The sequence below is a fragment of the Lynx canadensis genome, chromosome B2, assembly GCF_007474595.2.
Source record: "Lynx canadensis isolate LIC74 chromosome B2, mLynCan4.pri.v2, whole genome shotgun sequence".
Lineage (NCBI taxonomy): Eukaryota > Metazoa > Chordata > Mammalia > Carnivora > Felidae > Lynx > Lynx canadensis.
This window is the reverse complement of record NC_044307.1, coordinates 118759364-118786793: the sequence shown is the minus strand read 5'-3', so window position 1 is coordinate 118786793 and position 27430 is coordinate 118759364. Positions and strand designations below refer to the sequence as shown.

The 27430-nt window shown below is 42.4% G+C and overlaps 2 protein-coding genes across 19 annotated transcripts in view; one reads left to right on the top strand and one right to left on the bottom strand.

Moving 5' to 3' along the window:
* Positions 1–5597, top strand: part of EPB41L2 (erythrocyte membrane protein band 4.1 like 2) — a 261971-nt gene extending 256374 nt beyond the window's left edge. For all 18 annotated transcript variants that reach the window (XM_030316339.1, XM_030316337.1, XM_030316332.1 and 15 more), the window contains one exon: positions 4349–5597. The gene's annotated coding sequence lies outside the window, so the exon portion shown is untranslated. The remainder of the gene's footprint in view (positions 1–4348) is intronic.
* A 6065-nt stretch (positions 5598–11662) lies between these two features.
* SMLR1 (small leucine rich protein 1) lies at positions 11663–26656 on the bottom strand. The gene is given in 4 exon segments (XM_030317110.1): positions 11663–12024; positions 20908–21072; positions 21075–21146; positions 26575–26656. Coding segments are annotated over 4 exon segments (408 nt in total). The 3' UTR covers positions 11663–11935.
* Positions 26657–27430: the final 774 nt, after the last annotated feature.

Here is a 27430-nt window from a genome sequence, read left to right as displayed (position 1 = left end):
TATGACGCAGGAGTATTCTATGCCCATTTTCCATTTCATTCCACAGAATGTTAAAAAGACAGGAACTCGGCGGTTGAGATGTAAGACAGTAATTTTATTTTCTGTGTTTCATCAAGGACATCCTTAAGTGAAGCTGCCTGCCGCCTTACCGTCTTTGCTTCTATGTCACCGAGAGTGCGTGGTGGTAACAGTGACTTTGGTACAGTTTGGTGGCACTGCTTTGACCTGTGTGTCATGATGCCAACAGGGGCACTCACCCTTGTGTCACTATCAGTGAAAATGTCCATTCCCCAGAAATGGCAACTAATGGCTCAGTGTGATTATGAAATGGCTTTGACTTCATTACCCCCCGAAAACGTCTCTCCCTCAGGATCTGCAGACTTGGAGAACTGGTCGGTCTGCATCATAGTGGTGCTATAAACATGGTGAGCATTGGCTGTTCCCTGGGTTAACCAAATAGAACTTCTACTTTTTTGGCTCTAGGACCCCTCTTAGAATGAAAATTCGGTTTAAAAATTAAAATCAAATATTCAAATTAAAGACCAAGGAAGACGGTTTAGCATCAGTAATAACTGAAATCCATAAACTATTGTATTTAAAGCTGAACGTTACACCTGGGTGCATGGACCACATTTTTATTTAGGAAAGAGTTGGATTATCTCTTACATAAATATTTTACTCATGTTTTCAAGATCTCCGGCTGTACTACTGCCGTATTGTAATTGAATCTTAATCCGAAGCTAAATGTTATGGTTTCTTGCATTATTTTAATTATTTTGGATAAAAACCACATTTTTGCGTGTTTATTGAGAGTCCCCTTCAGATGAGTGCTTTACCACTTACAGGCAGTATTTCTAGTGGTTTGGGTCAAATACTCTTTCACAAGTGCACATTTGCAGTTTACCGAATCCGTTTCTGGAATAGAGCACGCTCATGTTTGAAACCCCTGTGTGAGAGCCCCTGTCTCTGGAAACTCTGAGATTGTGCTTTTCAGATGCAGCGATAAAACACCTGTGCTTGAATTTGGCTGATTTCCCACTGTTCGTCAGGCACATTAAGATAAATTTGACTGTTTGGAACCCTCTGTGAGGACTTAAGGTGGAATAGGCAACTGGTACATATCCTTGAAGCATTTGGATATAGAGTTAGATCTGTGATTAGATGAGGCAGCCACCTTGACCTGTTCCCACTCTGGCCCAAAGAGGGGGACAGAGGCTAGGGGAACTGCACTGTAGTAGTCAGTAACGCTCACTGACGTTGTATATAGTCTAGGGGTGGGAAACTAAAGCATGGAAATGGTGGTTTGGGCTTCTGTTTTTGTTTACTTGACCAAAACTCTAATACATAATGTATAATTCATATAGTTCAATGTTTTGATCCGATCCAAGCTCAAGGTGACCATTATGATATTGCCAAAAGGGGCAAAGATAGTAATTATGCCAGCGATTAATGCCTGTCAATCTGTTGACAAAATAAGGTATCTAGACTATTGTGAAAGAGAGAGAATTCAAGCTTTAAAAAAAAAAAAAAAAAAGAGTTCTTGTAGGAAGCCCTTGTATGAAGAACCAGGGCCTAGTTTTCAGTTTGATTGGGATGGGTAATAAATCATTTAGAGCTAAAATGTAGTCTGTTAAAAAGTCAACTACGAAGGTTTTTTTCCCTCTCTAACAGATACATGCCAGAAGAACAGAAAAAAATTTAAATGTCTGATGCTTGTGTATCAGTGGCGTTGGTGATTCCATCCTTTTCTCCTTCTTTGTTCAAAAGCTTAGATGTTTACTACTTGCGGGAATCTATTTCCATATATGTTTAAGTACAGGAAGCAGTCAGAAAAAGATAGGTGGATGTGTCAATTATAAACTTCATACAATAAATCACTCCCTATTCACCCAGAACAGTGAGAAACTGGGATGTTCTGCAATACTGAATATCTAATTAGCTCAGAGTTCCATTTGATTTACTGCTTCTTAAGGAATGGGGAAAAGAATGCATTTAACATTAAAATTACAATAAATGTAATTTTCTATCCTTCTGAAAACTGTTTGGAATTCTAAGAGCGTGTTGAGGTTGTCATTTGTAATACTTATTACCAGAAGAGGAAATTGGTTTGTTTTAGTTTATAGTGGTTTGATTGCAAATAAATGAAAGTAAATGACATTTGAGTTTACATGAGTAACTGTGTCTTTTTCTCTACATATATTTCAATAAACATTGAAGCTCTTTGAAATCAAGATTTCTCATTCAATTCCTATATACGCCTAGATTCCTGTTTACTTGTCTGCTAATGACTTTGAAACAAGCTTAATTTTAGCTTTCTTTTTGAAATTGAAATTTTTATATTTGGTGAAAACAGATTCAGTGGAGTAACATGACATGGAACGTAGAGGAAATGGAGAATCGGAGCTTAAACCTCACTCTTTCTGTAGGTTTCCAGGCACTGGTGACATGAGAGGTTCACTTTCTATAACCTGAGCTGGGCGGAGCGGCAGCTGGCTTCAAGAAGCAATGCATATTCACTAAGCAAGAAGAACAGAGCAACCAGCTCGCAAAGATCAAGGGCAGATAGTGTGACTGAAGGTCACAGATAACTCCCAGTTCCAATTTGATTGGTAGTTTTATCTATTCCCTCTCACCAGCCCTCAAGTTTCTGTTCATAATTACTAACCTAAAAAAGGATGACTTTGTGTTTTCTCCGTTGATGTGCCCCTCTCCCCCGCCCAACCTGGAATCGAGCAAAGTCCTAATGAGTAATGAAATAGCCAAAAGCAGACAACAGGTGGAGACAGTGAATTTGATTAATCTATCCTGTGTAATCAAGAGGCTAGAATAATATGTATGATAAATCTCAGTAATGGGGAGTTGTTCCATTAAAACAAGACAATTTTACCAAGACAAGGGGGTGTGCATTCTAACTGACTTTGAGGCCATATCTCTTGGAAAGGACCTTAATTACCACTCTCCACTGTCCTCTGTAATCACCTACCTTTTGCCAAAACTTCCAACCAAGCTGGAGTAGAAAGTGAAAAATTGCCTTCTCAAAACGCTTTTCACTCTTGGGGCTAATGCACCATCCTTATTTTTTGTCTATCTCCCTATCCACTCCTTTTTTAGTCCTCTCTTCTACCCACCCCCCCCCACCCCTTTGATTATGGGCTTCCCCGGGACTCGTCTCTCATTTTTCCTTATATTTGCAAAGACTAGTTCACCTGCCAGTTTTACTTACCCTTTGTGCCAACCTGCAAATCCACATCCGTGGTCCTAAGACCTCACCTGTGCCTTACGCCTTTCATTCTCTCTCTGCTTTTGAGGTCCCAGACTCCAAACCTGATGGTGCTCTCTGGTACTTTCTTCCCAGACACCACCCTCTGATTGTACTCCAGCGGGGGTACCTCCCAGTCCGCTCTGCACTTGGTTTCTGTGGCACTCACATCCCCATCAGCCAGCAGGCATACCTGGCCTTCCTGTCTCTCTCCTCCCCACCTGTAGCCTGTCCCTCACACTGAAGCTTCAGCGAGGTTGTCAGAACCAAAATCAGGCCATCTCAAGCCTTCCTCAAAACCAGCCGCCTCCTCTCCTGGGCTTGTCCTGCCCTGCGTGGACCCGCCATTCACCCCCTGGCTCTCTGACCTGTCTTCTGCCTCTTGCTCTCTACTCTGGATCATCACAGCACACTGAGAGCTGTTCGTTTGTCTGAACGCGCTTCCTGAATTCATCCTTTTTTTTCTTTTTTTTTTTTTTTTTTTGTCAAATTTTGTACTTGTCAGCCAGGTATTAAAACCTAGACCAATATTTTTTACCTGACCTGCCGTTACTTACTTTATTATTACTTATCCCCAGTAATGTCCATTTCCTCACTCTCCTGTTCCTCATTCATTCTCGCGACCCCTTCTGCCCCCTTACTCTGCATACCCCCCTGAACACCATCTCATTTCCTGACCTCTTTCCCCATTCTGTTCTCCCACCTGAAGCACTGTTTCTGTTCATTCCAAGGAAGTCAGAATGGACTTTGTTTTTCCTCCTTCCTTGAATCTAGCTTTGAAGTCTACATGGGTTTCTCCTTTATGGATTTTCAGTGTATGAATTACCTGTTTTATAATTAAGTCTTTTTGTGTGTGTTCTTAGTTGCCGGTTGTTTTCGGTGTGCAGTCAGTTCCCCACACAGTGTAAGGCCTCCTCAGGGTGGAGTAAGTCCTTAGTGCTGGTCTTCTGGAAAACATGCTGCGTATTGTAGAATTAGGTAGTAACTGTTGGTTACTTAATTTGGAATTGGATGGAATGTTACACTTTTTTTTTTTCAAGTCTCTGTCTTTGGAATATTTAACCTTTGTCCCTTTTTTTTTCCTCCTAGAAATGCATTTTTTTAAACAACATTCAACTTTGTGAACCTGAAGAATTTTGACCATTCCAAGTCTTAATGCCACACCACTACTCCAGCGAATTTATACTACGACTGGTAACCATGACCAGGAGCCGGAAGAATTAAAATGCCAACGACCAAACCTTACCTTAACAGCTCTGGTCTATACTGTTCCCTCTCATTTTAATACATTATTTTGTTTTATAACCACTTCTAAATATTCTTTTTTTTTTCTTAATTAGGGAGTTTTGTTTTTGTTTTCCCGTTTGCTTTGTGTACAACTACCTGCTTTATAATCGCTCATTTTGATCAAATGATAGTGAACAAAGCCAGCCCAAGCTGGTAAGGTGCCGTTCACTTGAACAGGTGCTGTTGTGCAGAAAGGAAACTCAGTGACTAATTTCAATAGCGGCTTTCCTATCTTCCAGATTCTTCCCATTGAATTCTCACAGGAAATATTTACAGATTTTCAGATGCAGTCAATATACTGTACGAGGAAATATTAATACAGATTAGAAGCATTTCTTACATCTTGAAAATTTTCTAATGTTTGAGAATTTCACTGGGGATATTTTTTATATTGAACCCTGTTGACTTTCCAGTCCTCTGACTTTGGGCCAGAAAAGTAAAAAGTCAGAGAATGTCCAGACTGGAGAATTACCAACAAATTCACTGACCACGCACTGTGTTGAGAGACCCTGTCGCACCACAGTGCCAATGCTTCTCAGACACGTGCTCTTTGGCAGCATTCCAGAAACAGGAGGGAGGAAGAAGAGAAAATGGTGGCTTCCCTTCTGCTAAAATATGCAGGCAGCTTAAAACCTTAGTGCTTTCTTTCTTAACATGTCCAAATTTCAGTACTTTCCATTATTTGAACACACTTGTGTAGAACGCTTGCTTTGTATTAAACCTCCTTGTCTACTTGTAAAACTGACCTTTCGTTATGGAGCAGGTATGTCTCTTTCAGACAGTTGGATGATTCACATGAGGTTGAGGACACCGGGGAGAGAAGCTGGGGCTGTGGTGGTTTTTTGATGGTTGTGAGGAAGCTAGACCATTTACCAGCACACACCAGAGACCTGATAGGGACCTATTAACTGTATTGAACGTTTTTTCCTTTGCTTTTGACCCTATGTATAGTTATGATGCCAGATTAGATTTATAGCAGCTTCAAGTTGTATTAAATGGTATTTTGCTTTCTGTAATACTGTTATAAAATAAAGTTTGTTTATTCTCTGAACTTGTCACTTCTCTTTGGGAAAAAAAAACATTTCAAAAAAAATTTTTTTAATGTTTTTATTTATTTTTGAGAGAGAGAGAGAGCGAGCATTAGTGGGAAGAGGCTCAGAGGCTCCAGGCTCTGAGCTATCAGCACAGAGCCCAACGTGGGGCCTGAACTCACAAACTGCAAGATCATGACCTGAGCCAAAGGTGGGCGCTTAACCGACTGAGCCACCCAGGCACCCCAGTCACTTCTCTTTTTATAAGGGTTTAAAAAATAAACTGGAGTGTTATTTTCAGTCAAAAGTCTACTATGTTATGAAATGTCGCTTTTGTCACTCAGGTCTTTTATAATCTGCTGCCGCCGCCAGCGTCACTGATTTGAAATGAATAAAGCAGCATCAAAAGTTTGGAAATCCGTTGTTTAGAGCGCCAGATCCCTCCTGCCTGCTTACACGATCCACCCTAGCTTTTACAGATTCTCCAAGGGATAATTTTGCTTCTTTTCTGTGTGTATTTCTTGTTTTTAGAAAATATTTTAGCTGTACCATCAGACTCCTCCTCGCGGTTTTTCCTCCTGTCCAGTGGGCTTTAGTGTCTCAGGTGGGATATGGGTTTTGCCAAGGGGCTGTGTCTGTGTTAAATCGGGGTGGCTCATTGTGAAACTTTTGCCGAGACACATCAAATGCTGGGTTTTCTTCTAAACACTGAAGACATTCTACAGCAAATGGCCAACAGGGTACATTCTGTTTTGAAATATTATGTAGAATTTCTCTCTCTAGTCATTTGAAGCGAGCGTGAAAAATCAATTTGCATAACTGTCTTCTTTGGGATCTGTTCCCACTGAATTCCCTCTCACCTTGTGAAAGGTCTTTCTCACCTCCGCAGAATTATTACAGAAACAGCTCTTCTCTAGAGAAGCCGATCTCAGCAAGCCAAGCCTCCAAGACATTACGGAACCAAATGTGGTTTTGGGAAAATATTTCGCATCAGAAAGCTTGCATATATAATGTTCATATTCAAAGCAGAGGTTGGATTTACCAGAGTTTGAGAACCATATCTGTCCATACTTCCAGTGATAATTGCACAGATAGGAAGTGTCTACGGCAGCTCCAGTGAATAAGATACGCAGTGTTTGAGTCAAGGCTTAGTTTTATTCAGCTGAGATTGGAAGGACAGGGTTTGGGGTCCCAGAGAGACTTCTAGAGCATCTGTGGGGCTTAACCCAAAAAGTAGCTGGGAACAGTGTTGATACGTAATGCCATGTGTAGTTGCAACGGCAAGGCTGTTGTTCTTAATATTTTGCATTAATATTAGAAAATACTTCTCAGGATATTATAATTTTGTTCATAAACTGAATTTTCAAAACCCCAGATAGAATGTTAGAATCATAGAATAAGAAAGGTCAGCAAGGTTCACTGAGGTGAAATGTCCAGGTGCTAATTGTTTATCTTGAAAGCAATACAATTTTAGAATAGTAAGTATTCTTTTTAGTTGTGTGGGTTTTTTTTTTTTTTTTATAGGTGCCATTTTACATAAGTCTTATAGCAATCCTGTGTGGAATGTAGCAAACAGCAGTGCATTTTCCAGAGGCCACAGCTGGATAGAAAATAAGGTTGTATTTTAGATGTGTAGAGTCGATAGATGTTTGGTATTTCACTATCAAGAGTAGCTCCTATTTTCCTTTAAGAGATGTTGTACTCACTGCATAGACCACAGTTCATGGAATAACTAACACCAGGGCTCCGGCAATGAAACCGACTGTAGCCATAACTACTGCCCGCATGGACTTCATTAAGTGTTTCCACTTATTTATGAACACAATTATTTGATATCTGAAAACCTAATTGAGCATTTATAGGTAGGAAGAGTGAGTTGTGGTTTAGATGAAACCAGATTGCCCATGAGTGGATAATTGCTAAAGGCAGGTGTTGGTAAGTAAGGGTTTATAATATCATTCTGTTAAAAGGCGGGGAAAAAAAATACCCTAAAGCCCCATAATTTTTTTAAAAAGTTCTCTCTTCATGTATTGTTAGAGAAGAATGCATTGTTCTTCATTGTATGGTGTCCCGGTAAGTTTCCACCTGTCTTCCACATTTGCAGGAGAGACTAGGACATGTGAACATTACGGCTGAGACAGTAACAGGGAATATCCCTTGGTTAATTTTACAGATGTCAAAATGGACTTGGACGGATCCTTGCATGCACCCGTTCATGTTCTTGCTGGGATTAGGCTATTGTGTGGCATTGGCTCCAGAAGAGTACAGGCCAGCTGGCAAATCCTAGGTGCCACTCTCCTGACCCTTGGCCATGGGGTCAAACACAACGACCCTGTATACAGTTATGGTGCCATATTAGATTTATAGCAGGTTATATAAAATGATACTTTGCTTCTAACACCAAGGCCTCAGAATCCTGCAGATAGACCTTTGAATCCCCTACTCAGTAACAACCTTATGACTTTAATGAAGGCACTTAAGTGTCTCCGAAGTGAAGGTACTAATAGGTCTCAGGGCAGGGATATTCTGATGGTTAGATGAAATCAAAATGTATACAATGCCTCGTAGAGCTCCTAGATCAATACTGCCCTCAAATTTATGGAAGATCATGCCAATCTGAGCTGTGTCCTGAGGGCTTTTCCTAGAATTCTGTTTTATCATAGGGTTGACAAGTCTATTGAGAAGGTTTTGGCTTTGAAGATATGTAGACCTCACTTCCTGAGAGCCCCACAATGTCAAGGATCTCTTATGGTCTACTCATTGTCTACCATGTGGAGGCAGCTAGGGTTGCTGGGGTAAGAGGCAGCACAGATCCTTGAACACTCTGGCGGCAGGCTTCCTAACCACAGACCCCTGGACAGATTTCAAGGGGCTGAATTGCCCCCCAAATATATGCAAAATTGTGAGTAGATGCATGTTTCTTGGGAATAAATTCCTGGCTTTCATCAAATTCTCAAAAGGCTTCTTTATTATCTAAATAAAAGTTTGGAACCTCTGCTCTTAATAATCTTGAGTTTGGGAATGTGGGTTTAAATCATTAAAAAGAAAACAGTGGAAAGAATATTTTAAATTCCCAATCTGTTTGGTGTTAATTATCAATAAAGTACTTTGAATGCGTGTTTTCTGTTATGGTCTTTTTTCACTGATTTGCCAGGGCAAATACCATTGTGTAAATTCTGATAAACTCAGACGTCTCTTCCAGTGAGCACACTAATTATAAAGTCAGCAAAAATCTCAAAAGAATTTGCTCTAAAAATCCTGTTTCTAAAGTCAGAAAATTAATTTCCAAAATGTGTTTTAACAGTTACAAATTCTGGGAGCGCCTGGGTGGCTCATTCGGTTAAGGATCCAACTCTTGATCTCGGCTCAGTTATGATCTCACAGTTTGTGAGTTCAAGCCCCACATCAGGCTCTGCGCTGGCAGCAAAGAACCTGCTTGGAATTTTCTCTCTCTCTCTCTCTCTCTCTCTCTCTCTCTCTCTCTGCCTTCCACCCCCCTTAAAATAAACTTAAAAAAATAGTAATGATTTCTGATTTTGGAGACACAGTGTTGCCAAAGAACTTAAGATTTTCAAGGAAGAGTTATTTTTGGTGTATGGGGGTGTGTGTTCTTGATTTTCTAATTGCTGCTAAGTTAGTCTGGAAAATAGTAGAGGCTGTTACCTGGTCAGATAAATTATAAGTTTGCTTTTCAAAGGTTGCAAATAACATTTCAGGGAATGTAGTATGTGTCCTTCCTTGCCCAGTTTTCTGTTTTATCAGTTTGTAAAGGTTCGGGATGGGGAGGAATACTCATGGATTTCAGTTTCCCTGCACTGTTAGAGAGGTAGAAAGGTAGCATTCACAGCTTTATTTAAAAAAAAAAAAAAATCTTTGGTTAATTTTCATTGAATGACAACAGAGTATTATTTTATTGAAGGTCTTATGTTGAGAAAATCACTGGGAATTCTTTCAGGTACTGGAACATTAGAAATAAGAGTAGGAGCCATTGAGAAAGCACTTGGGGCCCCTCGTGAGAGGCTTTGGAGCACAGGAGGGGACAGAATATAGGATAATTTAAGGAGAAAGCAGCCTGGTCTAGGTGGCAGGAGCCATGCATAGGAGCCACAGGAGTCCAAACCAGAATAAGACCTTAAACTCTGGACTCTGTCTAGAGAGCAAGGGCATGACCACAGCTGGCCGTGTTCCATGCAGGATTTCACAAATTGAGTAGCAGTGCCTTCAAGCAGATTATAGGAAACCCTGGGACTTGGTCTTTCCATGAGAAAACTATAACATGTTTCTCTTTCTCGTTACATATAAAAAACATGAAGCTACTCAGGATTTCATTGGAAATTGCTCTTAACAGCAACAAAAGAAATGGGTCTTGCTTTAAACTACCTGGTTATGCCGATCGCTGAAAACATGTACGTTTGGAGCTCCTCTGTTACTGCAGGAGCTGGAATGATTTTCCCTGGGAAGGCAGAGGTGGTGGACTATGACATCTACCAGAACCAAAAACCAGCCTTCCCTCTGTTTCCAGAAGAGGATGGAGCCACCCCCGGTGGCCGAACCACAGATTTGGCTGGCAGCTGGGAATACGCTACATCCCTTCACGCCTTCTGTTCAAGAAAGCATTTTTACATAATCTGATTTCCATCAGGGGCTAAAAAGAGATCCCTCCCAGAACGGATAGAATATTATTATTCCTTCCATATGGCACGAACACTGTTATTTTAAATTACCACAGTCTGAAAGCCGCAGCAGACAGCTCCATTGTAATCAAATGCAATAAAACACAGAAATGAGTGTCTTCCAACACTTGAGTTTCACATTATACAAGAAGTGCAAATGGAGGCTAATGACTTTGGACACGTGTGAGGAATTTGGAGCAGGGAGGGGTGGGGAGCTAGGAAAACCAGACCAGTCGTGTATTGTTGCTTTTGGTCATTCACACAATCTGCTGTAAGATTGTATGTCGCCACACAAGCCGGTGCATTTCTTCCAGGTGGCCAAACTCATTATGTTTTATAAAGTGAGTCACCCTAATAGCCTGTTAGATTCACATGCAATGATTGGAATATAACCGGACCCACACTTAGGACACGGGAAGCATCTTTTGTTGATGTTAACCAGAAAACTGCAGAGAGCACAACAGTAATCACAATCTATTTTAACCACCACTTTGTTTTTAGTTATCTGCATTGGCTCGTTGAGGCTCCCCCTGAAAAAAGAACTCTGCTAGTGAATGTTGACTTCTTTCTGTATTTAGAAATAGTTCCTTGATGTTTTGGTTTTAAAGGCAAATACTTGAGTTACTCTCCATCTGAGCTACATGAAGGTTCTGTTCTTCCCATTTCCCAACAGCACGTTGCCAGTATTTCCAAGTCATTTTTTGCTGAAATCCGCATTCATGGGTGATCCATACCAAGCGTGGAGAGACTCTGCTTATTTTGTGGGTTGTGACAAGGATGATGTGATTTGTGAAGGCAGCTGGGAAAGGGAGAGAAGCAAACTCGGGGCCGGAAATGCTGTCTGAAAGAACACCATTTAAGAGTTGTCGCGTGGTCTAAACGGAGGAAGTGGGAGTACTGTCGCAGAGGGAATCCACAGAGCTCTCAGCGCACTGGTCTTTTGCTATCCATTTGCTGTCTACCAGAATTTCTTCATCTGTAAAGTCAGAATAATGTGTGTTTCTATGGGATTATGTAATAAGGATACTTCAGAATTTTATTTCAAGGTGTGTTTGGCTGGCTCAGTCAGTAGAGCAAGTGACTCTTGATCTTGGGGTTGTAAGTTCGAGCCCCACATTGAGCGTAGATTACTTACGTAAAATATTTTACAAAAGAATTTTATTTTAAAACTAGTGCCCATCACGGGTGCCTGGGTGGTTCAGTTGGTTAAGCGCCTGACTTCAGCTCAGGTCATGATCTCACGGTTTGTGGATTCGGGCCCCGTGTCGGGCTCTGTGCTGATAGTTCAGATCCTGGAACCTGCTTCAGATTCCGTGTCTCCTTCTCTCTCTGCCCCTCCCACACTCGTGTTCTGTCTCTCTGTCTCAGAAATAAATAAAAACATTTTAAAAAAATGAAAAAGAGTGCCCATCAGAGTGGACCTAGTCCTATAAAAGGTAAAAAATTGCAGTGTCCAGTCGACATCCAAGCAAATCATATTCTTTGTACTCTCCGATGACCTGCTATTGACTGAGTCTCGTGGATGTCCCCCCGGATAATAGCTGCCACTTTTCAATGTGGTTAAGAACAAGCCTCTTAGTATTCTTTCTATTTTTGCTGTTGTTCGAGTTTATTAACTTACTTTATTAGCTAAGCCGCTGACCAGTAGAAATTCACTGTGTTTTAGCCATTGACCGGTCCCCAAGTCACCTTCGTTTCGTTCTCTGGTACTGGGAAGAGCCAGCCCTGCGTTTGTATTGGTGATGACTGGTGGTCTGGGACAATTCTTCATTCACTGGAAGGAAAACTATCAGTTAGTACTTTGGAGACAGCCCCAGTGCCTGCCATTGGGCACGTACAACTCATAAGTGGTTGTTGGCCAGCATTTCTGCCAGGTCCCCAAGGCCGGGCCCCCACAGCAAGGCCTGCTGCAGGAACTCCCCTTACCTTCCCAACCACTTCCGGAAGAAATGTAGATGTTTATTTTGCAAAAATGGTCCCGGTTGTGGTGGACAAATGACCACTGTAATAATCATTACATGCTAAGTATTGTTAATATTTAGCAGATTAAGTGTTGATTAAATTTCTTACGACTCCCTTATTCAATAGGCATTTATTCAGCATGTCTGTAGGCCAGGGGCTGGGGATGTGGAAATGAGTAAGATAAGAGTTTCTATCCCTGCTCCTCCTCCCACCCCCAAAATAATGTGTTTGCACATTTATAATCTTTAGATATGTCAGATTAGTCTTCTCTCCTTTACCTTTTGGCATCCTTTAGTGAAAACTGACAGTTTCAACTTTTACCACCCGCATACCCCTTAACCCCTTAAAATACAACTTCCGTTAAAGCTACTCTACTGAACTATGAAAAGTCATCCATGAGGGGCACCTGGGTGGCTCAGTCCGTTAAGCGTCTGACTTCAGCTCAGGTCAGGACCTCACGGTTCGTGGGTTCGAGCCCCGCATCAGGCTCTGTGCTGACAGCCCAGAGCCTGGAGCCTGCTTCAGATCCTGTGTTTCCCTCTCTCTCTGCTCCCCCCCCCCCGCTCATGCTCTCTCTCTCCCTCTCCCTCCCTCTCTCTCTCTCTCTCAAAAATAAGAAAAAAATTTAAACACACACACACACACACACACACAACTCAGCACTAATATCCTAATTACTAGATCTAGTGGCATTTTTCAATCCCCAGCTTCCTTCTCTGTAGCATTTGACACAAGCCCTCCCGTGCTCCAGTTATTTTCCTCCCTTTGGTTTTTATCATGTGCCATCTCTTCTGTGTCCTCTTCTCTGCTCCCGTAGCTTCAACTATTACCTCTCTGGCAATAACAAATTGGATCTGTAGCTCTGAGATTTCTCTTGAGATCCCAATAAGTGTCACTTGGGACCTTCCTGGTACATTAAAAAAATATATCTCTTTTCCTGACCACCACAACTGAGCCTGCTTTTGCTCTTAAAAGTTTTATTTTCACAATTATAATAAGTCAGATCATCCAAAGCCAGAGACCAGGGGCTTGTAATCTTATGGGAGAGAGTGCATGTTTATAGACTTGAGCCTGGAAATGTTCCCTTTGGCTCCCATAGCCAATCCACGCAATTTAGCCCTCGCTGGGCACTTTGTACGCCCTGTAGCCCAGGACACAGGCACTCTCCCTGAGCCAGGTTCTTCTAGGTCTCCGCGACTGCTTGTTGTCATAGTCGAGGGGCATTACATGTACACCAGGCAGAGACAGGCTGCATGAGCCTCAATATTTAATAGCTACTATTTGCTGAGTACTTGTTATGTGTCAGTGTGTGAAGCCCTTTGCGTGTCTTATCATGTTTAACTCTTGATGGCATTATATTGTAGTCACCCTTGGGAGTCTGACTTTACAGATGAGCAAACTGAGGCAGGGAGACATCAAGAGGAAGCCACTTGCTTAAGATGCCAGAAAAGAATAGACTCAGGATTCCATCACAGGAAGTCTGATTCCAGAGCCCACATTCTCAACTACTTGGTTACACGGCCTCTCCACTAGATTATTGCTTGTTCTAAGATGTTGCTTGAGATGGCCCATGGTTTAGATAATAAACTCACTGGAATGTCAGTAATTTCTTCCTTTTTACTTTATTTAATTTTATTTTTAATTTAATTTCATTTTAGAGAGGATGCACGAGTGAGGGGTAGAGGTAGAGAGAGAGAGAGAATCCCAAGTATGCTCCACACTCAGTGTAGAGGCTGACGCGGGGTTCGATCCCATGACCCTGGGATCATGACTTGAGCCAAAATCAAGAGTCAGATGCTCAACTGACTGAGCCACCCGTGTACCTCTCTTCCTTTTTATTTTACTATTATTATTTTTTAATGTTTGTTTATTTACCTCGAGGTCGGGGAGGGAGGACTGAGAGAGAGAGAGAGAGAGAGAGAGAGAGAGAGAGAGAGAGAGAGAATCCCAATCAGGCCCTGCGTGCAGAGTGCAGAGCCCGATTCAGGGCTCGATCTCGTGAACTGTGAGATCATAACCTGAGCCCAAATCAAGAGTCAGACGCCCCTTCCTTCTTATTTCTAATTATAGAAGACTGTGCACAAGTGCTTTGAATGAGGAGCCCGGATACAAATTGTAGAACTGAAAATGCGTGACCTGAGTACCTGCCGGAGTGGAGAACTAGAATAGAGAGACCAAGAGGAAACTCATCAATCCGCAAGGAGTTATCTCTCCAGTACATAGTGTGTGGTGCAAGGCACAACCCAGAGAGCAAGAGCAATGATTTACGCTTCTAAAAGAGCTTGCAACCTGGTCATTGTTGTACTTAATTGGTCTGTTAAGGAAAGTGCAGAGAGATGCTAGATAGGTGAGATTGGCAGGCGGGTGTTTTGTTAATTGCGGAAATTCTGCAGGCAACGGAAGTTTTCCCTATTGGGCCACAGGTGAAGAAATGCAACCTCCCTGCCTCAGCGTTAAGTCTTTATGCTAAGGAATCACCATCATAAAAAATTATTCCTGGGGGAGCATCTGATTTCGGCTCAGGGCCTGATCTCACAGCTTGTGGGTTGAGACCCAGTTGGGGCTCTGTGCTGACAGCTCAGAGCCTGGAGCCTGCTTCAGATTCTGTCTCCCTCTCTCTCTGCCCCTCCCCTGCTTGCAGTCTGCCTCTCTCTCTCTCTCTCAAAAATAAATAAACATTAAAAAAAAAAAAAGAATCACTCCTGTTATATAAAGAGATCAAATCCTCTCAAAGCTTTTATAAAATTCTTGCCACGTTTAAAATTCTCCCACAGTTGCTCTCCATATTGGTAGTAAGTTTATTTGGCTGGTCCAAAAGGTTTCATCCATTCAACAGATATCTATTGAACATGTCATCTGTGTTCAACACTCCAGGAATTGTGTGTTGGCTGAGAAGGCTAGCGCTGGAGTTGGCCAGCCAGCGTTCAATTCCTGTCTCTACCACTTTCTAGGTGAGTGATTTGGGCTATTTACTTAATTATTATAAGGTAATCTTAATAATAGCTATCATAATGACATGAACACTGCTTCTTGGAATTTATAAGCTAGCAGGGGTAATAATGACTAACAGTTTTGAGAACAGGCATTGTTAAGAGACTTGTACGTATGACCTCACTTAATCCCCACATCAATCTTATAGCTCCTTCCTGCTATTATTCTACTTATTTATTTCATTTTTTGAGAGAGAGAGAGAATGCCAGGGTGGGTGAGAGGGGCAGAGGGAGAGAGAGAGAGAGAAAGAGAGAGAGAGAGAGAGAGTGAGAATCTTAAGCAGGTTCCACAGTCAGCATGGAGTCTGATGTGGGGCTCAGTCCCACAATTCTGGGATCATGACCTGAGCCGAAATTAAGAGTCAGACCCTCAATTGACTGAGCCACCCAGCCACCCCTCCTGCTATTATTCTATTTTACAGATGAAAAACTGAAGCTTCAGAAGATTGGGTGGCCATTGTTACAGATCTGGAATTTGAACCCCATTTGGTTTGACCCCATAGTCCGAGCTCTTAACAATTTTACCCTACTAACGCTTAAATTATTCTGATTTTTCCAAATACTTAATCTTTTTCCCTTTTGATTGCTGACTATTAAAACATACATATGAAGTTCAGTGAACGAGGTCTAGCCACCTGCACATTTTCAATACTTGAGTTGTCTCAGAATGTAAGTTGCTGAAGGCCAGAATGTGATCACTTACCCGACCTTATTTTGGATCTAACTCCATATGAAAACTTTTGGGCATTCAATAGACACTTTTTAAAAAAATAATGATTATTTTTGGCAATGTTGGCTACTTAGAGAGCATTTTGATCTTGATCAGAGTGATGGTATTTTGAGGGGAAATAACAGCACTGAAAGTAGAGGTTTAGGAATCTCGGGACTTGGGGAGATAAGATAATCAAAACTTCTACTCTAGAAGGAATGAAATGTTCGTAGTAATGGCTGATGAAGGGTTTGGCAGATGGCAAGTTCAAGATTCAGACCTCCACCTCAAGAGCTGCTCCTCAAGGCAACTGACAGAGATTGAAGAGTGCAGGATGCTAGAGAATTTTCTTTCTTCCTTTGTGAGAAAATTGATGTGCTCTACATACTAATTAAATTTACATGTGCCATTACTTCCTAAGGCTTCAAGTGTAGGGATTAATGTTGAGTGATTACAGTACCTGCACAAGCTTTCTATCACATCTTAAAATGTCTCTCTTGTCTGATGGACTAGGATGTATGGGGCAGGCAAGCCGATTTTCTGTTTCAGAATGCAGGACTCTGGGGTTCTGTGAACACACTAGTTAATCTGTCAATGTCTCTTTCTTTACAGGAACAAAATAGGAATGATTACACTTGCCATAACCCCGGATGGAAGATTAATGACATGACATTTGACCATCTGGTTACAGTTTTTAAGTGGGAACTGCTAAATAGAGATATAAACTGGTGATATTTTATTTGGGGCCAAGTGAGCTCAATTGCCCTCAAACTATAGAAGAGATATTACTACTTACACTTAGGAAAACAGCTCCATTTTTAAAAGGCTACATGTTCTTGAAGTTTTTTTTTTTTTTAAGGAAATTTTGGAAGATTAGGGGAAGAGATCTGCATAAAAATGAAAATATGCTTACACTGGACAACATAATCAGGAATTATTCCAAAAAAGGATGCACAGTTCCCGTTTGGGAGAAGAGGGAAAGATAAGCAAGTTATGGTTTGAATAGAAAATTCTCTAGACAGTGATGTGGTGCAGGCTGCCCCTCAGCTGCCCTCCTGGCCAGGTACCCCTGGATAGGTACCCCTGGCCAGGTAACTATAAGGGCTGGTGCCCAAGGCCCCCACTCTCCTCACCCCACTGCACTTGGGACCCAGTCTCAACTGAATGAAAACTGACAATAGGGAGCCTTCTTTGGCCCCATCAGCCGGACAATCCTCCCTTGGTGTCCTGCAGATGGTTCCTTGGAAGGCCACCGGTGTCAGGGTGCTAACAGTCCTTAGTATTCTTTCCAACAATAAGCCTCAAATGGGACCCCTACTTCATTAAGTGATTGATGCAGAGAGTTTTGCTGGCTCCTTCCACATCTTCACTCACCCTTCCTGGGCTCCTCACCAGTAGCCTGGAAGCTCCAAGGTACACTTCAGTGAGAGCCAACAAAAGGGGACAATGGAGAAGAACCACTGAAAATGAGACTCATTACATCGCTGTGGGTGCCCCTGAGCTGTTCAGAGGGTTCTGCTTCTGGTGGGAATGCTCTGCTCTAACTTTGGGGTAAGATTTAGGGAGAAGGGCAGGTCATTCTTAAGGCCATTGGCCAGACATCTAATGAGGCCAGAGCCAGAAAAATGGAGATTTGCAATGTCTCTCCTTCAACTTCTACCAATTTTGTGGGATGATTTTTGTGGTTTTCTAGACCTGGGATTGTTCTCTTAGTTCTAAAATCTCAGAGTAAAAATCTGTGTCAGTAGCTAGGACAATCCCTGGTATATGGTAGATTCTCAAATATGTGCTGAATGAATGAATGAGAATTCTTCCTACCCAGAAGTATGGGGCAAGTTTGGAGTGCACGTAAAAGTTGGTGAAAGACCTCTACCCAGGGGGCGTTGGCCTTCATTGTGTAGGGCTAACCTTCTTGCTTTTCCTTTGGTTTAAACCTTCTTGCTTTCCTTTGGTTTCCTTGCCGTGTTGCAAAAATCAGAGGCTTTGATCTCTAGATAACTTACATGGACAGGGAGGTGTCAAAGAAGGAAGGGTGTCATTGTGCAATGATCGTAGCCCACACGTTGAACATGTCCTTGGGGCCGGGCATGCGTGTAGGACGTTGCCGACATTTTTTCCTGCCTCAGCCCCCTGTGATGCCAGGCCACACTTTCAAGGGCAGGCTGCCTTTTCCAGGGCCTTCTGAAGGAATGAGATTGATATGTCTATACCTCATAATTCTCTACATTATCTAAATATCTAGGCAAAATACTGTAGACCCATTTAATTTTAATTTTTGCAGATTATAGATATTTTCCCCCAAATGTCACCCAGGGATAAATAAAGCTATAAAACCAAGATTCATCCTTTGTTGAAGAATCCATCCCAAACACCAGGTGTCCTGCTGAACGATCTGACCTAAAATAACCGATAAGTAGAGGCCAGAAAGAGACTTGAGAATCCATGAGCCTATTTGGGTGTGTTGTTAGCGTCATTTAATGCTTGATACACTTTAGAGATACTAAACATTTTATCTACCTGAAAAGGCAGGCAGAGATGAAACTTGAGAATGACATAAACGATTCAAGTCTCCGGCTGTGACATCAGCATCCTGTTACTTCTCCATAGGGTGCTCAGTGTCACCGGGAGCCTGTGGCATGCATGTGCGTGACAGGCGGCCAATCCAACACCTTTAAAAGACTTTCAAAATGGACGTGTTTGCAGTGGCTGTACATTAGACCAGTTTGGAAGACTAAAACTCCTGTAGTTAGGATCCTGGGGGGTTCTAATTTTCTCTTCCTTTTTCAGAGGCTCTTTTCCAGGGTCCACTGTTAATGAATGGCTAAGTGGCAGAACATCCACTAGACTGGTCTTGAGGCAGTGGAGGATAAACTAACTTAATAAAGAAGAGGATTCATGAGGATCTCCACACGAATGCTGGAGGGCAAGACAGCATACAGCTGGGTCATTCAACAAGAGAGCTGGTCATAAAAATGAGACCAAAAAAATAAAAGGCGAGGGTATGTTTGAGTATGTTAGGATCAGAAACTTGTGATTTTCTAATGAGCTCTCTGCCCTCTAGGATTTCTTGGTGTTCTAAACCTCACCTTAGAAATATCCCCAATTGTACTTCTACTTGATTTTAGGCCTAGGTGATGGCATTCTTCATTCAAGATTCTAAACATCTGTTTTCAGAATGGAATCCATGAAGGCATTGCTGGGATGTGGCCAATTTCAGTGGAGAAGGAACAATTTTCAAATTTGTTTTAAATAGTGCTTTAATATGACACCATCTCACATTTTATTTTATTTAAAAATTTTTTATTTTATTTTATTTTATTTTATTTTATTTTATTTTATTTTATTTTATTTTTTGTGTGAGAGAGAGAAAGAGAGAGAGAGGGAGGAGCAGAGAGAGGGGAAAACACAGAATCCGAAGCAGGCTCCAGCCTCCGAACTGTCAGCATAGAGCCCGACATGGGATTTGAACCCATGAAACATGAGATGATGACCTGAGCTGAAGTCGGACGCTCAACCGACTGAGCCACCCAGACGCCCCTGACACCATCCAACATTTTAAATATTACTGGTTTTTGTTGCTATTGCTAAAATAACTATTAACCTTTGTGATATTAATCTAGTGTTTCCTGGGCACATTATTAACAGTCTATGAAGTCAAAGTTCAGTTTCATTAATTTAATTATAGCAGAATAACCAGTCTCAAACTAGGACCCAATTGTCTATGTCCAAATCACTTTGAGCTTCCTGAGTTTTGTTTTGTTTTGTTTCGTTTTGTTTTGTTTCTCTTTGAGACTATAGTCTCATGGGAGTGCCTGGGTGGCTCAGTCGCTTAAGGGTCCGACTCTTGATTTCGGCTTGGGTCATGATCTCACTGTCTGTGGGTTCAAGCCCTGCATCAGACTCTGTGCTGACGGTGCAGAGCCTGCTTGGGATTCTCTGTCTCTCTCTGTCTCTGCCTCAAGTGCTCTCTCTCTTCTCTCTCTCAAAAAGTAAATAAATGAACATTAAAAAAAGAGACTATAGTTTCATGAAAAGCATACACCAAGCCATCAGCTATCTATTAGGGCTTGACATTTGCCAAACACTGTGACAGCACAATAATAATAATAATTGTTATTATTATTTTTATTTTATTTTATTTTTTATTTTATTTTTTAAATTTTTTTTTCAACGTTTATTTATTTTTGGGACAGAGAGAGACAGAGCATGAACGGGCGAGGGGCAGAGAGAGAGGGAGACACAGAATCGGAAACAGGCTCCAGGCTCTGAGCCATCAGCCCAGAGCCTGACGTGGGGCTCGAACTCACGGACCGCGAGATCGTGACCTGGCTGAAGTCGGACGCTTAACTGACTGCGCCACCCAGGCGCCCCTATTATTTTTATTTTAGGGAGTGCGACCTGAGGAGAGGGACAGAGGGAGAGGGAGAGCGACTCCCAAGTAGGCTCCGTGCCCAGCTCAGGGAGCCCAACGTGGACATCCCACAACACTGGGATCATGACCTGACCCCAAATCAAGCATCAGATGCTCAACCGGATGAACCACCCAGGTGCCCCGGCACATTTGCTTAATAGAAGCTCAGTGGGTGAGCAAGAAGCCTGTGTGTGTGCACACTCATGGCATATGCACCTATGTGTCACGTAGAGAGGGCAGTCCATGATATGCATTTTAACATTTGTAGAATATATTTTCCCTGAGAGAGAGAGAGAGAGAGAGAGAGAGAGAGAGAGAGTCACATGTAGGAATTGCTGATTCATAGTTGGGCTCTCCGTGAGACGCTATGGTTAGGGGTCCCCACGGCGGGTCCACGCTGCGGAAAGGGTCAGACTGCCCGTCCACCAGTGAACGGGTGGTGACAGAGCACTTGGTGAGAAGTGCCTGTAAGTCACAGCCGTGTGTCTCCCGAGGCCCCCCGGAAACACGGACCGTGCGCTGGCCTGTGCAGCTGAGTCCTGGGAAAGGCCTTCGAGCCCCTGCCCTGTGTGGCTTCCCACTTACCCTCCATCAGTTTGGTCCTGAAGTAGGCGATGAGGAGGAGGAGCAGCAAAGTCACAGGCAGGAAGACCCCAGCGAACAGGAGCCAGCCGGGGAGCTCCCTCAGGAACGCTGACAGCACGGGGCTCATTGCCAAGCACCCGGCCCCCCGGGGGGCCAGCGGGCTGCACTCGGGATGAGGGCAGCTTTGCTCAGAGTCTGTATTTGTTTCCTTCTGGGGCTCCGGCCTTTGCTCAGCAAGTCTCAATGGAAGTTTTGTGGACTTTGCTCTATTTCAACAGCCCCGGGGACGCCGAGAGGCTTGCTAGCCGGTTACTCTGTAACTCAGCTACGATGTGTGGAGGAATTGAAACGTGATTCTTCCGAAGCGTTCCGGAGAGGAGCGTTTATCTGGCGGGGTGGGGAATGACGCCAGGAGGCCTAGATATCTTTGTATTCAGTTTATCTGGAGTGAATAATACCTGACTCCAAGCAAACCTCATTGTTACGTATCTTCTACTTACATGTGCCCAGACATGGGAAGAAGTTGTCCTGCATTTTCTAAATTTCAGAGTTGAAAGTTGCTTCGCAGTCATGTCCATGTGCCTATGAACCTGTGTCTGGAAAAAGTGAATTTTCCGTCACGCGCAGTTGATACACCTGATATCAAGGAAGGAGGAACGCTATTCTTTCCATGGGTAAAAACTCTTCCTCGTAGGTCCTGCTCTGAATACTTTTCTGGGAGGTGCGTTTGGTGTATTTATTTATTCAATAAACATTTAATTCTACTAGAACCCAACCTCTTGGCTAGACGCTGGACGTACAAAGAATAGTAAATCATGGCGCCTGGCTTCTGGGAGTGGAAACAGACGCAGAAAGAGGTAATGACCCCGAGCGATAGTGATGGGATAGATGCTATTATGCCCTCTTTTTCTTCGTCCCTCAATGCATCAGTGTTTGCCTCCTGCATTAGTAGTTTCTATTACTAATTATCTTCCACTTAACACATTTCTGTGGCCCACCATTAGCAGTAGAAGGTGGCCCCTGAATGATAGTGTTGTGGTTTGAGTGGTAACTACAAAGATTCTGGGAAAAGAAAGGGCAAAAAATTATGTTGACACTGACTTGTTGACTAAGTTGAGTTGCCACTGGAAAGACACTGGTCTACTAAACTAAAGGCAATAGAAAGAATCATTTCCATAATGAAAGAATCCCCTGGAGAATTTGGGAAATTGGGAGGGGAAATTGACGAGCCACCTTCTTGGGTTCACGTCTCTTCTCATGCTCTGGCCCTGTCCCCGTCCCCACTTGGCAGCTGCCTTGGTGAGTGGCTGGCAGAGTCTATCAAGCACACGCTGGTGTGAGTGCCTCTTGAATTCCTTCACCAGGGGTTCTTCATGGCCACGCACAGCCTTAATCCTCCTATAAACTCGGCACCCTAATTTATAAAATAATAAGAATAGGGAGCATCTCTGGGATGCTTGGCTGGCATTCCTAAGCAGTGAACAATAAACAGCTTCCTCTCAGAAGAGAGACATCTTAATTGCAGGAAGAGTCCTTTAGAATAGCCAAGATTAAGTCAGCATCTGTCGTACTTTATTTGCTTCTCTTCTCCCCCCTCCACACACCCTTGAGTGGTGCTGCTGTTTTTTCTCTTGAGTGCTTTCCAATGAGGTGGCTCTCTGGTGCTGTTTCAGCTTGAACAGGATGCTAATTTGTAAAGTGTCAGTCTACAAAGAAGCTCCATGAGCAGGTGACATTACCAGGGAGATGTTAGGCAGCTGTTGTCATGTTCTTTCTTTCCGTTTTGTTCCATTCAACATTCAAGCCCTCGCTGAATGCCTAGAGAAGGTAAGTAAGAGTAACAGGCAAAAATATAAATGATATTAATATAAGCTCCCAGGTTGACATATAAAGCGCAATGGAAGCATTGAAGAGAGACTGATTAATTCCAGTTAGGGAATTGGGCCGAGTTCATGAAAAGGATAGTATTTGAGCTGAGCCTGGGGATGGAGAGCTGTGGAATCACCTCCTTAAACAAATACGTGACAGTGGGGGCACAGCAGGGTTTATGGAGGACAGGGAAGAAATGAGAGTAGCCAAATGATATGGGGTTCAGAACAGAGATATGAAGGTGGAGAAGTGGGGGGGGGCATCAAGGCATAGACTCTTGAACGTGCTTCCAAGGACTATGCTGTTTGGACAAAGGGGACCAATGAAAGGTCTTTGATCATGGACGCACATGAGTTGACCTGGGTTCACTTAGGTAGCCCTTGAAAAAAATGGACCATTGAGAAAGATCCAAGTAGGCTGTTTCAACATGGTGTCAGGATATAATGAGTCTGAGATGGGGGTGGCAAAGGGAAGGGAAAGAGGAAGACAAGGGGCTGGAGGGACCCCATGAACAGTCCTTGGTGAATAAGTAGATAGAGTAAATGTCACCCATGATGCTACCAATCACTGAGCACTTACTATGTATCAAGCACCTCATAACCACTCTACGTGTATCTTATTTAATCCTCGGAGTGACCATATGAGGAAGACTCATTTGACAAATGAAGAAATGAGGCACAGAGAGGTTAAATAACTTTCCCAAGACGCATATTTAGTGAGTGACAGATTCAGGACTCTGATCCTGAACCGCTGCTCTCATCCACTGTGCTATGCCAGGCTTGGGTAGCTGGGGAGATGGCAGGGCTATAAAGTAAGACCTGAACACAGGTCGGGCAGCACATTTGGGTGGGGGAACATTTATAGTTTGGCACTCATTAAATTGGTGGTAATGCAGAGATATTCAAGGGGAAACTTGTGGAAATCTGGAGATCAAGAGAGAGGACAAGTCCTCTGTAGTGTAGATGGTGGCTGTGGGTGAGTGGATGGAGAGAGCGCTCAGGAAGGAGTGTACATGAGGATAAAAGAGACACCAGTTGCAGCCCCTAAAGAATGCCCTCACTCAGGGGCACCCAGGTGGCTCTGTGGGTGAAGCATCTGACTTCAGCTCAGGTCATGATCTCACAGTTCATGGGTTCTAGCCCTGCGTCGGGCTCTGTGCTGACCGTTTGAGCCTGGAGCCTGCTTCAGATTCTGTGCCTCCCTCTCTCTCTGCTCCTACCCCGCTCACATGCTGTCTCTCTCTGTTTCTTATGTTAAAAAATAAAAAAGAACTCTCTGACTTAAGACATGGGAGGCAGGGTGAGAACCAGGGAAGAAAACCAAAAGGCTCTGTGGGGTGGGAGAGGAGCCCACAGGATGCAGTGTTAGGAAATGGTAGCAAACGAAACTTCCAAGAAGGAGAGGGTGAGCAGTGGTGTCAGTTACTGGCTCTGAGCTAATTCTGATCCACATGGAAATGTCTAAGAGAGTGCAATCTGTGAAGTGGATGTAAAGCTTTACTTTTTTCTTAAAAAGGCTCTTTTGGGATGTAATTCACACAATAAACTGCACAGCTCGATAGGTTTTGACCTGTGTGTGTCCATGTCTGCGAGCTCATTGTCATGATCAAATGATGAACCCATTCACCCCAAAAGTTTTCTTGTGTTCCTTTCCTATCTCTGCTCCCACCCCTCCTGCTCCCCCAATTCTTAGTCAACCACTGATCTATTATCTGTTACTCTACATTAGTCTGCATTTTTAGAAATTTATACACATGGCATTGCACAGTATGTCTCTTTTTTTCTAGCTTCTTTCACTTGGTGTAATTATTTTGGAATTGATCCATATTGTTGTGTGTATCAACATTGCTTTGTGTTGCTGAACACCATTGCATTGTGTGGAGATCCACCTTTTACCCATTTACCTTTTGGTGGCCATTTGGATTGTTTTCCATCGTAGGCTACTACAAATAAAGCTGCTATCAACATTCCTGCACAATTCTTTTTTTTTTTTTTAATGTTTATTTATTTTTGAGAGAGGCAGAGAGAGAGAGACAGAGCATGAGCAGGGGAATGGCAGAGAGCAGGAGACAGAATCCGAAGCAGGCTCCAGGCTCTAAGCCGTCAGCACAGAGCTGGATGCAGGGCTCTAACCCACAAACTGTGAGATCGTGACCTGAGCTAAGTCAGATGCTTAACTGACGAAGCCACCCAAGCACCCCTCCCCCAATAATTCTTTATGTGGACATGTGCTCTCATTTCTCTTGGGTAGACACCTAGGAACCGAATGGCTGGATCATATGGTAAGTGTATGTTTAACTTAAGACATTTTCAAACTGTTTTCCAAAGTAAGTTATACCATTTATATCTCCACCAGCAGTATAATAAGAATTTTAGTTTTGGGGCACCTGGGTGGCTCAGTCAGTTGAGCATCAGTCTTCAGCTGAGGTCATGATCTTGCAGTAGGCGGGCTCGAGGCTTGAGTTGGCTCTGTGCTGACAGCTCAGAGCCTGGAGCCTGTTTCAGATTCTGTATCTCCCTCTTTTTATGCCCTTCCCCCGCTTATGCTCTGTCTATCTCTTTGTCTCTCTCTCTCTCTCAAAAATTAATAACCATTAAAAAAATTGAAAAAAAAAGAATTTTAGTTTCTTCACATACTCACTGACACTTGGTATGGTTAGTTTGTTTGTTTTTGTTTGTTTGTTTGTTTGTTTGTTTTAAATTTTGGCCATTCTAATGATATGTAGTGGTATCTCACTGTAGTTTTAATATACATTTCCCTAAAGATGTTGAACATCTTTTCATGTGCCTATTTGCCATTTTATGTATCTTATTTGAAGTGTCTATTCAACACTTTTGCATGTTAAAAAAATTGGATTATTTGTTTTCTTATTGAGTGTTGAGAGTTCTTCATATATTCTAGATACAAGTCAATTATCACACATATGATTTGGAAGGATTTTTTCCCCCCATTCTAGCTTTGTCTTTTCGTTCAGTTAACAATGTCTTGGAAAACATAGAGGTTTTATTTTTTTTTTTAACATTTATTTGTTTTTTAGAGACAGAGACAGAGCACGAGCAGGGGAGGGGCAGAGAGAGAGGGAGACACAGAATCTGAAGCAGGCTCCAGGCTCCGAGGCATCAGCACAGAGCCTGATGCGGGGCTCAAACTCACGTACCGGGAGATCATGACCTGAGCCGAAGTCGAGCACTTAACCAACGGAGTCACCCAGGCATCCCAATTACTGTAGCTTTAAAATAAGTCTTGAAATCAGGAACTCTTAGCCCTCCAACTTTGTTCTTCTTCAAAGTTGGTTTGAGTAATACAGGCCATTTTCATTTCCATACGAATTTTAGGATCACCTTGCCAATTTCGATAAAAAGCCCTGCTGGGATTTTGACGGCGATTGCATTGCATGTGTAAATGAGGAGAAAATCAATATGAAGAGAGAATTGATATTTTAACAATATTGAGTCTTCTGACCCATGAACATGACATGTGTTTCCACTCTATTTGGGTCTTCTTTAACTTTTCACAACAATGTTTTATAGTTTTCAGTGTGTGAGTCTTAAACATTTTCGGTCAGATTTATGTGTAAGTATTTCATATTTTTTATGCTATTGCAGAGTATTGCTTTTTAGGTTTTGATTTGTGATTATTGCTAATATTAAAGGTTTTCTTCAATTATGAAAAATGCCACACCACTGGGAACTTCTGGAAGACTAAATATTAGAATTAATTAAAACATCCTTTAGAACTGGGAACTTTTAGTTATAAAGGCTGGGAATGTTGGAAACACTGGTAATCAACTTGATTTACCAGAATTCAGGGTGGGATTCCACGGGCAGCGTGCAATTTCCGACCCAAACGACAGCACATTCTTTACCTGGCTCCTTACCATGTCGTAGGAAAAATCATTAATACCATTGGAAAATACACATCTGTGAAAACTGAGGGACATAATACATTGGGGATTACACTCTCCTGTTGATTTCCATAATAGTGAATGTTCCCATTGCTGATTTACATGGTTATTTAAGAAACAAGTGATTGCAGATGTTGAGATTTGGGAATAAAATTACTAGGGAACTGCTCATTTACCACCTATTATATTCTTGGTGACAGCTGGGCAAAAGTCTTCCTTAGATAAATGTGACTTATTGAAGGTAATACCAAACCCACCAAGTTTCTGATTTGGATTCTGCATTAGTCTGCCTGAGCCATAAAGAATGACTCATTCTAATGACATCGGCAAAAGCTTACCTTAGGTAATTGTGACCTATGATAGATAATACCAAACCCACCAGGCCTCTAATTTGGATTCTATATTAGTCTGACTGAGCCATAAAGAATGACTCATTCCAATGACATGCCATAGGACAATGAAAGTTCTGAAGTCCATCAGTGGAAGGTGCCAAAGTGCCATTGACTGATAGCTGGGATACCAAATTATGTACAGCTACGAAACCAATGCCAAAACTTAAGTACAAACACAACTAGTGGCTATCAAATAAAGTTCTTTAATTTCATCATGTGCATGACATTTTGCTAAAATGAAGCCTCGCCCACAATGTAAATGTAGAACTGACAGCTCTTTTGAGTAGGAAAAAGCCTATATGCTTCTGCCCCATATTAACTGCCCCTCCTAGCTTGGCCCATAACTAAGTACTATTAC